We start from the raw sequence: 13660 nt of genomic DNA on the forward strand, positions 1-13660 counted from the left end.
TTCTTTGAAGTCTCTCAGCCCCCACTCACCTCACAGAGTGTTTGTTGTGGGGGAGGAAGGGAAAGGAGAATGTTAGCCGCTTTGAGACTCCTTCAGGTAGTGATAAAGCGGGATATCAAATCCAAACTCTTCTTCTTCTTCTCCATAGAAAGGAGCTGGATTGGGAGGGTCATAGCCCCCTCTGCACTCGATCAAACTAATGACTGGGGAGGGAGCAATCCACCCCACACTGTGCCTGCTTTAAATATGCTTTCGTTTCACTATGGCTGCCATCAAAATCAGGGGGGCTTGGGAAGTTGTGTGACCCCATTTTAACAAAGAGTGAAATTACACATAGACAAGTTGCAGTATTTTCAAACTTTTCCTGTAACATTTGAAGAGGAGATGTTTGGGCACAAACATATGCTTAGGATCAGAAGAAAATCTTTGCTGGATCATGCCAATGGCCTATCTAGTCCAGCATCATGTTTTCTCACGATGCCTGTGGGAAGCCTGCAAGCAGGATGTGAGTGCACAGGGGTGGCCTGGGACATTTCAGCACTGGAGACAAAACACCCCCTGCCACCTCCACAGTGGAGAGGGGCTTGAGGTTCAGAGAAGGCCTCGTTAAGCCTTGCCAGCCCACCAGACAATAGTGGGGAGGGGAGTTTCAGAAAGCACTTCTCTTGAAGGAGTATCAGTTTCCAAAGTTTCCTTCCCGCCCAGTAGCAAAGCTGGGTGGTGGAATGCCTCCCCTCTTGCCAACTTGGTGAGAGGAGAGGCATTCTGCAGAGCTTTGCTGCTGGTCTTAACAAGTCCGAGAGATTTCATACGTCTTACTCTGAACATGATTGAGCTTGGATTCAGCCCTTAATTTTTATTTACCAAAGAATGAAATATATTTGATCTTCTGATTCCACTTTCGGTGCAAATATTTCTTATAAAAAAATTTATTAAAGCTTTTTCATAATATAGTAAGATAAAAAATAATAATCTGAATAAAAACAAAAACAGAGAGAGAAAGAGGAAATAAAACACCAAATCTTCCCAACACATTCTGTGCACCTCCATACTCACTTTCTGCTTAATTGCAGCCATGACGTCACGCAAGTCATGTGACGGTAGACACTGCTTCAAATACCCATCAAATTTTGAATGGGACATAAGGATGTTCAGCATCTTCCGGCCATAAAATCTTGCACAGGGAGGGAAAAGTTAATTAAGAACATTTGATGCAAAATTTTGACTCTGTTTCAGAAAGTGCCATTGGTCTGGTTCAGGGTGGTCCAACCTCTCAGGCCAAGTGGGCCATGATAGTACTTTGACACAGAACCCGTGAGCCACACACTGAATTAAATTTCCATATTGTAAATCAAAGCGTTCACAATATACAGTGGTGCCTCGCAAGACGAAATTAATTCGTTCTGCGAGTCTCTTCATCTAGCGGTTTTTTTCGTCTTGCAAAGCAACCCTATTAGCGGCTTAGCGGCTTAGCGCTATTAGCGGTTTAGCGGCTATTAAAGGCTTAAGGGATTAGCGGATTAGCTGCTAAAAGGCTATCAGCGGTTTAGCGGCTTAGAAAAAGGGGGTGGGGAGCGAAAAAAAATCTCAAGACTCGCAAGACATTTTCGTCTTGCTAAGCAAGCCCATAGGGAAATTCGTCCTGCGAAGCGCATCGAAAAACGGAAAACCCTTTCGTCTAGCAGGTTTTCCGTCTTGCGAGGCATTCGTCTTGCGTGGTACCACTGTAGTTACTATTATTTAACACACGCAATTAATATAATTAAATACACAATTAATGAGTAAAATATAAATGTCTACAAAAGACAAATCACAAAATAATTCAGAAAAATAGAACCACCACAGATTCTGAAGGAAGTATACCATAATTCAAGACATCAAGAACGCTTTTCATTGCCAGCACTCATTCATAATAAAAATGAATGTATGTACCAATGTACCAGTGTGCTCTAGCGATGAGAGTATTGGACTAGATCAGACCTGGGAGATCAGGGTTCAGATTCTTTTCACAAACCTCTTTGGGGTAGCTGCTGTTGTTGTTGGTTTTGTTTTTTTGTTTTTGTTTTTACAATCGAGTGGCATATGAATTTCATGAAATGAATGAATGACTGAATAAATAAACCACTCCCACCATACCTGGCCATTGGCCATGCTAGCTGGGGCTGATTGAAATGGAAGGCCAAAACATTTGGAGGGCAATAGGTTGAGAAAGGCTGGTCCATTTCAGCTTGCAATGAAATGCATTCAAAGACTCTCACCTGTTTGCCTGGCAGTTTACCTTGTGTCTTGATTGCAGTCTTGAGCAAGTTTGACCAGCGTCTGCACTAGAAGCTCTGTACTCTCCCGGTTACCCGAGAGCAGTTTCTCTGCCCCAATTTGCTCCACGATGGTCAGCAAATGTTCAGCCGCACATTTCCGGATGAGGGGGTTACGGTGGCTGCAAACACAGTGGTCCTAAGAATGAGACCTCTTCTTTTCTTATACTGCAAAGTGAAAAAAAGACCTGGGCGCCTGGCAGCTACCCCAGCTTGCCTCAGCCAAAATATCCCAACCCAGCTAGTTCTGACCCTAACTGGCAAACTGGCTTGCAGGGGTGGGAAACCTGAATGTGAAATTTGGCTTAACTTCATGTGGGCGGAAAAGGAGGGTGGGAGCAGGAAAATGGAAAGGGGGCAGCTGAAACAGACGGAGTGGTTGAAGGAGGGGGAGCAGCCCTCTGTAAGCCATCAGTTCAGATCTCTGGCAAGAGTGTTTTGCCTCAGCTCTGGCAAACCATAGGCAAGGAAGAAGATGTAGAGGAGGAGGGGGAGCGCATGGGGTGACCACACCCATTTTGGACTCCAACCCCACCCATCATTGCCATGCATCCCCATGACCCTGGTGCCTTATTATCCAGCGTGATTGCAGCCCTACTCTACTTCAAAACAAGTCATGCATAAGAAGAAGAGGTGCAAGGGCCCAGAAAAAAATCTAGGAAAATTGGAGGGAGGGAAATTGGTCCAGATATAACTGAGGAAGTACAAGCATGCAGAAGAAAAGGCCCTTCACGTACTTCACTCCATTGGCCATGAGGGCAGTCATCGCTCGTGAGGGAGTCACATTCTGCACCATGACGCCCAAGCATTGATCAGCTGCTTTCTGGATGAATTCACTAGAATCGCCTGCCTTCTGGAGAAGGACCCGAGAAATCTCTTCAACCTCTTGGTCCATATGCTTCTTCATGGCCTTGAAGAGGTCAGCTAGGGTCCCGATAGCAAACCGAGATACTTTTGACCGGAGGTTGCTAACCTGGCAATGGAAACGTTACAAGCTGAAACGTTTACACATTCATGTGATCCTGTTTGCTGCTGCAAATGCTGACACACCAACCAAAGGCAAGACAATTTATTTGTAATTTTCCACAAAATGCCACACTTCTTATCAAAGTGTGGATAATAAACCAGGATGTGCCAATCAAGTTGAGTCACTCGCAGTGTACATCTGCATTGCCTCCCTATCATGAATAGGAGAAACATGGAATTGTTTCAGTTTTGATAATGGCTCCATCTGAATGGACACCACAACCTGCAGATCTAACTTAAGGAAAGGAGAGTACTAAATCAGGAGCTCCTAACCATCATTTAAAACATATGCATGCATCAATGCTTAATATAAATAAAATAATATAAATAGTTGCTAAGTGGTTTGAGCAACTAACAAACTTTTTGCTGCTGTGCTCCACATGAGAGACAACAACAAAAAATCATTATTTGTACCCCACCCATCTGACTGGGTTGCCCCAGCCACTCTGGGCAGCTTTCCTCACTTTTACACACAAAATACTTAACAGGAGCTGAATGTCCTAACAGATGGGGGGTGAGCTGCCAATGCCTGAAAAGAGCTGTAAATATTTATCAGTCCTAATTTCTTATATTACTTTTTAAAACTATGAAACGTAAAAAGGGGGGATTTCTGGAAGGGAAGTAAGCCATCCATTTTTCTTTCTATGTATAAACAGACACCCTGCTGTCAACACTTTGCTTGTGTTTCGCAAAGTGGGAGGGTTTGAATCCCACAGAACTGAATCCCACATTCAGATAATTAAAGTTTGAAGATGCTCCAACCTTCCCATTAACAAGGAATCAAGTCTACATCCATGATAATTTCAGAGAGAAGCCAGAGACCACAAATTACACAAATGGCCAGCCATTATTTGCTGCAGATGACAGAAGGCTTAATGGCCTTGCCAACTTTGCTATGTTAACAGCCCAGTCGGCTGATCAAACAATGAGCAAGTGTAGAAATGGCCCCTGTGGCTTCTTTTACCTCCTGCTTTTTATTAGAAGGGTTTAAAATGAGAACAATAAAAACCTCTCCATTAAGCGATCAAATAAACAGCAAAGCTGTTAAGCGCGGCCGTTGGGTAAATAAGCTCCCTAGAATCCAAGAATTGGCTGCCTCACAGAGTCCAGCACATAACGTATTTGGGTTTGGGGAAATGTAGGTAGCTCGGATCAGCTTTTGTTCTCCCCCTTTTTCTGGGTGGAAATAGAGGAAGCATTTCAGACAAAGAGATGCAGTTGATAGAAGAGACAGAATCAACATGGTTGGACTTGCAGGTTTTTCTGTGAGACGTGCTGAATTTGGGTTTCAACAACTAAGTACAAAATGCATGTACATCAGGTCAGATACGAAAGCTACATATACAGTGGTACCTCGGGTTAAGTACTTAATTCGTTCTGGAGGTCCGTTCTTAACCTGAAACTGTTCTTAACCTGAAGCACCATTTTAGCTAATGGGGTCTCCCACTGCTGCTGTGCCGCCACCACACAATTTCTGTTCTCATCCTGAAGCAAAGTTATTAACTTGAAGCACTATTTCTCGGTTAGCGGAGTCTGTAACCTGAAGCATATGTAACCTGAGGTACCACTTTGTGACTAAACTGTATCTTTCAATCCACCTCCGATATACATCAGAAAGGCCCTAGTCCTTTCCTAATCACTGCTTTAAGTGGAGTATACACATTTGGGTCCTTAGTAACTGACATGCTTCACGGGTATTTGAGTACAAGAACCCAAGTACATTTCTCTTTCTTCTTCGTTCCTTTATTTTAGACAGATATTTGCCACTTACATGTATACATAAAATATATTTATTATATAAAACTATGGCAGAATCCAAGTATTTGCAGATGCAGAGGCCATAGCTCAGGAATGAGGAAACTTTTTCAGCCAGAGGCTGCATTCCCTTCTGAAAAACTTTCCAAGGGCCTCATGACGGTAGTGTGAGGGGCCAGAGGCAAAAGTACTTGAAGCAATGGTTGTAAAATTTACCTTTGTACAATAGGAGGATAGTTTCTGCATACACATCTCTATATTCTCCATCCAGACACACAAGAGGCATTATCAGTGCATTGCTCATGTATGCAAGTTTCTCAGAAGGTCCACATGATGCCTATCCTCTTCAAAAGGCCACCCCATATATTTCCTCCATTTACCATATTTTTCGCTGTATAAGACACACTTTCCCCTTCCTAAAAAGTAAGGGGAAATGTGTGTGCGTCTTATGGAGCGAATGTAGGCTGCGCAGCTATCGCTGAAGCCAGGAGAGCAAGAGGGATCGGTGCGCACCGATCCCTCTTGCTCTCCTGGCTTCAGAGATAGCTACATAAAGCCTCTTGAGTGCAGCTGGAGTGCTCCTGCTTCTTTGCTCAAGAAGCTCTGCATTGCTTTCTTGTTTTCCTCCTCTAAAAACTGGGTGCATCTTATAGAGCGAAAAATATGGAAATTCAGATTTGCTGTTTCGATGGTTTTGCTTTTTTGTTTTTACTTATTGGATTTTCCATTGAAACAGTAAATCATATGGGAAAATAATATGGGACAGTGTTTTGATAAGGATGACGTTTTCTGGACAAAACTTGCATGCCTCAGCAGCATTGAACAGATAACAGAAAGCCATGGGGAAGCACCCCTACAGAAGTATGGTGCAGGGTGGACAGAAAAAAGCCTCTGAAGATAGCTAACTACAGGTTGCATTATCTGGCTTTCACTCTAGACATCCAGAGAAACTTAGTAAAAAATTTTAAGTGACCTTCTAGGTCACGATAGCTATTAAGCATCCAAGGATGGCTTCTAAAGTGACTCAGTGGGCCAGGCTCCCAGTGGACAGGAAAGGGGGACCTCAGCTCCTCCATGGATACTAACTCAACTTTTATTCTTTCACTCCATTGCCATTCTCCTTGCTAAAATAGAGTAAAAAGCCACTGAAAGCTTAAGTTTCAGAAGCAGACAGCTTTGTGGAAAGTGAGTAAATGCATGCAAATTTAATTAATTTGCGTGGATTTATTTTGTGCTGAATTCCCCCCCCCTCCCCCGTGCAGGTTATACACAGCTTATTAATTGCTTATTTTTCCAGTAGAGATAAGGAGCATATTGGGCAGCAATAGGTATGGACAGGTATAAAAGCTGCTCAGAGGCCCATTGGCTAAATAAAAACAGATTGGAAAGTGTCAGGTAAGCCACAAGAGAAGATAGATTGGACATATGTTAAATGCACATTTCCCACCTCCTTTGTGGCTGCCAAGGAAACATCATGAAGTCTACACTGGAGAACTTCTGAATGGCAGGTAGCCAAGCATCGGATGCTGAAGAGTCCTTTCTCCTTCAGATGCCTGAGAGGCAATTATCAGAAAGATGGAGGGAGAGAAGAGAAGGGAAATTATTGGCCTCGCCTGGCATTTTGCAGAAACAGGATTTCTCACTGCAGTAAAAGAGTCTGAAAATGAGATGTGTCACAGAAGCCACACGTTGGGAATACAGAAAAGCAAAGATGCTGAATTTTAACAGAAGCTCTTATACACTATGGTTTTAAAACTACTATTGGGGGGGAAATACATTCCACTGTGTGCTAGACAGAATCTCCTATGAATTAAGCTGAATAAAAGAGTGTGATTGATTTACTGGTTCCACATCATAGGCTCCATCCTTGGAAAGGGCTGAAACCTGCATGGCAAGTTTTTCTCTTGCGAGGCTCAAGAGGTGAAGCTTGTGGAGTCCCCCCCCCCCTTATTTTTTTAAGGCCAATAATCCCTCACAACTCTGCCTTTCTGAATTAACAGCACCATCTGCAGGTGATCTGGCGACAAAAATGAGCACAGGTGACAAATTCCAAAGCAACAGCTGCCAGAAAGGTAGATGTGCTTGTACTCTTAGCAACAAGAAACAATATCATGGCACCTTAAAGACTAACAGATGGATTATAGCATAAGCTTTGTGGACGACGGCTCACATCATGAGACGTGTGAATTGTTGTCACTGGTTGGCAGATATATCCAATGAAAAAGAAAAAAATCATGTTAACTGTGAGGTCCAGCGGCAACGAAGACTGAATCTTCCACATCTTTTTGAAAGCACAGCTTTTATATTACTAATGGTGTGTGTTAGGAAAGGCTTTTATCAAGTTGTATATTTTTAAAAGTAGGGTTATCTATGGGAATAACACATTTCAAATTAAATGTGGTAACATTGTGCAACTCACTGGCATTATTACAATGTCTGGGGGTGTTAAGCAGGGTCATGGCCAGCGCTACTATTAGACAAAGTGGGGAAGCCACCTGAGGTAACTGATTTGGGGTGTCACAAAATGGCAGCTAATTGTTATTTAATTATTATTAGATACTTACTGCCTGCAAGTAGGAGAGGTGCTTTGGGGAGTTTCTTCCTCAGGTGCCAATATACCTTACCTGCCCTTGTGCTTAATGTGTATGAGGTGGGAATACTAGTGCTACTCTGCCTCAGGCAGCAACATCTCTTGGACCTGCCTTGGGCAAGATTGTATTCTTGCCCCCTTGGTGTTTATTTTGTATCTAAATGAACTTGACAATGCCCTTAACGCCACTCTCCAAAACTTGACAGCAGAGGCAATTGAGTCTTACTTTATTGGCTAATGATGTGGTCCTATTATCGTATTCCATACTCAAGTCTTAAAAGGCTTTTTGGTCATGTTTTCTAAGTCCTGTACTCTAAATTGTACTGTACAGATAAATCAGGGGAAATTACAGTTAGCTGTCTCTGAAAAAGGTTTATTCAGTGGAAGTGGCTGCTTGGTAGCCAAATTCTAATCAAGAGCTAAATGCTGGCATTGCTCTTGTCTCACAACATAGATTTCATGCTGTCGAGAAAGCCACTCAAAGCAGGACAACTCCACAGGGGTGTCAGCTATAAGAAGCTTGTGGGACACTATTTGACTGAACAGTTCCACAACTGCAAGGACTTTCAGCTGCCCAATGGGATTTCCCTGCCCTCTCCTCTCCCCATATGTCCCCTGCGAGACCCATAGATCAGCTCCCAAGGATTGGGGAAGACCCTGGAACAGGGTTAGGGGCAGCACAAGGAGGACAGAGAAGTTCCAGCTACACCTCATTTCCCTAGCAGAACTTTTTAGCTGGACACCGTCCATGGAGTTGAATTCAGGGTGTGGGGCTTAATGGGGCTGGGTGAAAAAATAGGAAGGGAGGCCCAAGTTGGGCTGTCTTGACATTGCCCACAACCTTTTGAAACAATCTCACCGTTTTCCCAAACTGGGCTTGTGAAAGTCCACCATCAATTTGGTATCCTCTGTGGGTTTGTGGGAGGGAAGGAATGAGACAAAAACAGATGGAGTGTGTGCTGTCTGGAAACCAGAGGAAGTGAATTTGAATCTCACTTTATACTGTAGCCTTCATGCAGCCACAAGGCCACTCGCCTAACTTTATGGCATGAGGCATAGGGGGAAGGTACAGTTTTCTCTTTCCTTACCAATCGTTGCTATTGAGCCACTTCAGAGCATCGACCAGCCCCTGCTCTGGGTAAGACAAGGGTCTTATTTCTAAGGCATCTCTATTTACGAGGTCCTCTTCCCATTCCGGAGAACCCTGGAGGTTTGCTGGCAGGGAGTTAGCTGTAAGTATGAAGCAACAACAGCCAGGCATATAAATGCAATTAACACTGGCAGTCAGGAAATTACAATTAACGCTACAAATAAGTTGTTGTTATAAGGAGTCATATTTCATTTTACTGTTCCCATGGAGTTGTAGATGCATATCTGAATTGCATTCCATTGAAAGGACTGCAGTGAGAACAGACCGTTTTCACCGAAGTGTGTATTGGGCTGAACATCCCATTTACTCCGAGTCCCATGAGTGGCTTCTCTGGTGGGGGCAGAGGTGCCCCAGGCAGTGGAAGCCCACTCTGCACCACCCCACCTTTGCACTATGGTGACATCTGGCTGATCTGCAACACTGAAGAGGCATCTCACATTTGGGCTTGTTGTTCGCCTAACAATTATACCACACAATACCATATCTGTTTTTAGAGAGGTATAACTTTCCAGGAGGACCCACTGAAGTGCCGACATAGCATTAATATCAAATCATCCTGGCAGCCTGCTTTGACTACAAAATCTAAACCATTCCACGAGACAAGGTGATACAGCAGCAGGCCGAAGCAAAACAATAATAATCACTATAAAGCTTTCTATGGACAGAGGAGAATGCTGAGTCATATGCTATTTGCACAGGGACCTTGAAAGGGCAGGAGAAGCAGGGAGAACTCCAGAGGTAAATAAATAGAGGGTAGTTATTTCTTTAGTACCAGTAGAAGATGGGAAAAATGGAAGAGACGGGGAGCAGTCCACTGTACAAAGGCAAATTTTGCATTCCCTTTGGCCCTGCTGAAGACTCTCTTGTGGCCCTTGGAAGGTAGCCCAGAAGCAAATGTGGCCCTCGTGCTGAAATAATTTCTCCGGCCATGCCTTACACACTCCCAAAAGGAAAGGGCCACAAACAATGAGGGGGTGCAAATAGAAAAGTGGCTGCAATCAAGCTGTTGGCTTTTTGTAGTAGTGTAATAGATAGGGAGTTCCTAAGGCAACCTGTCGGTTTTCCATATTTGCAACACGAACCAAATGCATGTTGGTTCAGCAACACGGATTGTTTTATAATTTTGCACCTCATTTTATCGTCCACGGTTGGAATCTTACACACCAAGTTCTTCTGAGCTACCCAAGAAGTTTCAAGGCATGATCCTCCACAAGCGGGGCAGTCCTGTATTTGTTGCTTGTGATTTCTTTATTCCGTTTTATGTAATACTGGAAAAAACTCAATACAACATTCATTTTTTTAAAAAATGTTTCAAGAAAAGATGATCTGAAAAACGCCAGTGAAAGGGGAAAGTGATACTGCCAGCTTGGCTGAGATTATACCAGTAATACTTGAAGCAAGAAGTTTCTTTTCCCATTTATTTTTCCAGTATGCATTGTGGTTATGGGGGAGCCCTTGCTTGTGCCTGATACTTCTATCCAGCGCTGTTGACAACCATAAAAGCTGCATTTGTTGCTAGCCTGTTTTGTGCCTCACCTGAAGCATGCCTGAGGAAGCTACTGTCATGGTTGATGACGGGGATGCTGGGCAGAGAGGGCCTGTTCACCCGTTTCTTCAGGGACGTCCCAACAGGAGCTCTGCAGGGATTGCTCAGACTGAGGCCAACAGGGGTGGTTCCGTTGCTTTTAAGTGGCCCGGAACCTGCAGAAAGTAATTCAGGGAAGTCAGCAGAGAGTGAAGGGAACTAGCAGCTGAAAAAACATAGGGCCAGTTCCAGGTTTGAGAGGTGCGTAGGCAAAATGTGTACTCAGGTGGGTCACCTTCTCTGGTGGTGAGCCCCTGGTGGGCTTACCTGGTAGCAGTATGAATAGCAGCATGACTCCAAGCAAATCCTGAGAAGCTGGAGCCCACTGTTTAAACTTCATTCCCCTGAAAGCCTGGACAGGGGAGGCTACAATTGGTTTCCACCAGCAAGTAAGCACTTTTTTAGTCTTTCAGGCTTTTGGAGTTAACTATCATAATCTGAGGCCCTTCTTTGTGTGCCTCCCCAACAAGAGGTTGCATGGCCTCCTGCTGTGGCTCAGTTTTTTGTTAACTGGGTGTTTTTAACATTTGTATATCTATTATTTCCTCATAGTATTTTTATGTATTTCTGTAAAGCACAACACATCACTTGATGGGGATTATGTTTCTTCTAAGAAGGAGGGCACTACACAAGTTTGGAACAGAAATAATAATTTCAATGCATTGCTTGGAAAAGCCTTGGAATCATATTGACATGGTGAAGTGTGCTCTGCGAATTTGGAGAAATAATAATAGTAATAGTAATTGCATTTATGACCCACCTTTTTCTCCAAGGAGCTCAAGTACTAATAGAAGTAGTAACAGTAATAGTACAAGGACCCCTGGACTGTTAAGTCCAGTCAAAGGTGACTATGGGGTTGGGACACTCATCTCGCTTTCAGACCGAGGGAGCCTGTATTTGTCCACAGACAGCTTTCCAGGTCATGTGGCCAGCATGACTAAACCGCTTCTGTCTCAATGGAACACCAGGACAGAAGCCAGAGTGCACGGAAAAGCCGTTTACCTTCCCGCCACAGTAGTACCTATTTATCAACTTGCACAGGCATGCTTTCAAACTGCTAGGTTGGCAGGAGCTGGGACACCCTGTTGCGGGGATTCGAACCACCAACCTTCTGATCAGCAAGCCCAAGAGGCTCAGTGGTTTAGACCACAGCACCACCCGTGTCCCTACAGCTGTAATAGTAGCAATAGTAGGCACTATGGGACTTTGAAGAACGATATGCAAGAAAAGCCCCACCACGTACACCCAGCTCTCTGGGGCTGACAATTCTCCATCTCCCACCCACAGTAAAGAGCAAGAACAAGTGACCTTGCACCAGAGCCTTGTTCCGGCAGAGTGCTGACTCTGCCACTTTCTCTGCTGCTGCTGCAGACCTTTGTGGAGTTTATACTGCAGCACAATCACTGCATGTCAGTTGCAATCAGATCACTTAGGGAGCTCTGCCATAAACCTTCCTCCTCCCCCATCTTAAATATGCACTCCTATTGTAACAGCTTGGATATTTCATCTGAAAAGCATCACATCTCAAGGGTGTGGAGGGTGTTTAAATCAGGGAAATTCTTACTGTATGGCTAAGTGCTTCCTGCGCATGAAAATTTCCTCCGGGCTATAGTTTATTTAATAAAATTATAAATTTTGGCGAACAGCATCTGCGTTGCTTGACTGTAATTGCTGCAGGTATACTGAAATATGGGTGCGTTTCATAGTGATGAGAATAGATCTCCATTCAACATGGTCCAGGAACTAGAATATTATTACAGGCTACCTTCTTAGACAGTCTCTCCATTCCTTTTTAAGTGTACCTTTTGTGAAGTGCAGTGAAATTGTTGATGAAATACACTGTATAAGTGTCTGTCAGGGGTTCAGGAGCAGAGGCACAGGATAAGGAGGAAATGGAGAGTGAAGGGGAGGAGTCCGAAGGAAATGTCAGCGATGACAGCGATCCGAGGTCTCTGAGTCTTTCCAGTGAATCGGACGATTCACAGAAAGGAGCTCCCATGGTCAGGGCAAGGGGAGTGCCCAGGGTGACACCTCGGGAAGAAGGGGGCAGAGGGGACTCAGAGAGTAGCAGTTGGAAATCAGGGCCCACGTCCCCCCCAGAGTGCAGTAGGGGGTAGGAGTCCCAGGCATCGGGATCAGGTGGAGCGCTGCCAGCGGGAGAACGTGAGGCAGGATTGACCACACCTCCGTCGGGGAGTGAGGAAACGGTCATCAGGAAAGTTAAACGCGCGTGCGCGCCAAGTTCAAATGTACAGGAGGGAGGCACAGTGGGCAGCCCGGGAAGAGAGCCAGGTCCTAAAGCCCGCCGAAGAGAGAGGGAGGAGTCAGGGGGGTCATCGTCAGCCTCAGAGGAATCCAGGGAGACAGGGGCCCCGGAGGGCAGCAGGACCCAGAGGAGAAAGAAGAGGTGGAGTAAAGCCAGAGTCTTAAACTGGTGTACAGGGGGCGGAGACTCAGATGGAGCTTCGCCGGTCTAAAGTCTAGACGTAGAGCTGGAGTGCTGCGGCGTGGAAATGGAAACTGTACTTCAATAAAGACTTTTGTACATAAATACCAGCCAGCGTTGGTCCTCTGTGAGCTGGGACCAGGAGCCAGCCCTGACAGTGTCAAAGTCACAGATTGTTCAGCATTATAAGTGCATTATTCCAATATTGTTCATGTCTACCAAAGTACACAATCTCACCTTTTCCCTAAGAAAAGGGTCATGTTCAATAAAGACAACGGGGTTGTGGGAGCATTTCAGAGTTCACCCGGTGCTGCAGCATTAGCCTAGTTCTCACATAGGAGGTGAGGAGGCAAGTCTGTATGTAGACTATATCACTGCAGGCTGCAGTGGAAGACAGAGGAGGCTCACATGACTGCCACTCTATATTCCAGGGATGGAGAAAATAGATGCTCCAGAGGTTCTTAGAGTCAAACGCCCATCAACCCCGGCCATCCCAGTCAGGGGTTCTGGGAGATGTCTTCCAATAACATCTAGACAGCCACACTTCCCTGGGAATAAGCCCCACTGAACTCAGTGGGACTTACTCCCGAGCAGACATGTGAATGCTCCTCCATAACCTCCACTCACAAAGGGGGCCTCTGGGATGTTAGCTTTTCAGGCAGCTGTCATAGACAGGGGAAGGTAGCAACCCTGTAGGTCACCTTTTTCTTCTTCTCCTGACTTACACAGTGTGCATCTGATCTCTGAAAGGCACGTTAAATGAAGGCAAATGAAATTCAGGGTGATGCAAAAT

The 13660-nt window shown here is 44.8% G+C and overlaps 1 protein-coding gene across 8 annotated transcripts in view; it reads right to left on the minus strand.

Moving 5' to 3' along the window:
- Window positions 1-13660, minus strand: part of TOGARAM2 (TOG array regulator of axonemal microtubules 2) — a 71975-nt gene that overhangs the window by 14326 nt on the left and 43989 nt on the right. For all 8 annotated transcript variants that reach the window (XM_083434423.1, XM_083434421.1, XM_083434418.1 and 5 more), the window contains 6 exons: window positions 10373-10537; window positions 8775-8916; window positions 6544-6649; window positions 3053-3288; window positions 2279-2437; window positions 1057-1174 (listed from right to left, as the gene is read on the minus strand). In XM_083434423.1, the coding sequence (XP_083290549.1) occupies window positions 1057-1174; window positions 2279-2437; window positions 3053-3288; window positions 6544-6649; window positions 8775-8916; window positions 10373-10537 (926 nt within the window). The remainder of the gene's footprint in view (window positions 1-1056; window positions 1175-2278; window positions 2438-3052; window positions 3289-6543; window positions 6650-8774; window positions 8917-10372; window positions 10538-13660) is intronic.

This window comes from Podarcis tiliguerta (genome assembly GCF_965153285.1).
Source record: "Podarcis tiliguerta genome assembly, chromosome: 3".
NCBI classification, from domain to species: domain Eukaryota; kingdom Metazoa; phylum Chordata; class Lepidosauria; order Squamata; family Lacertidae; genus Podarcis; species Podarcis tiliguerta.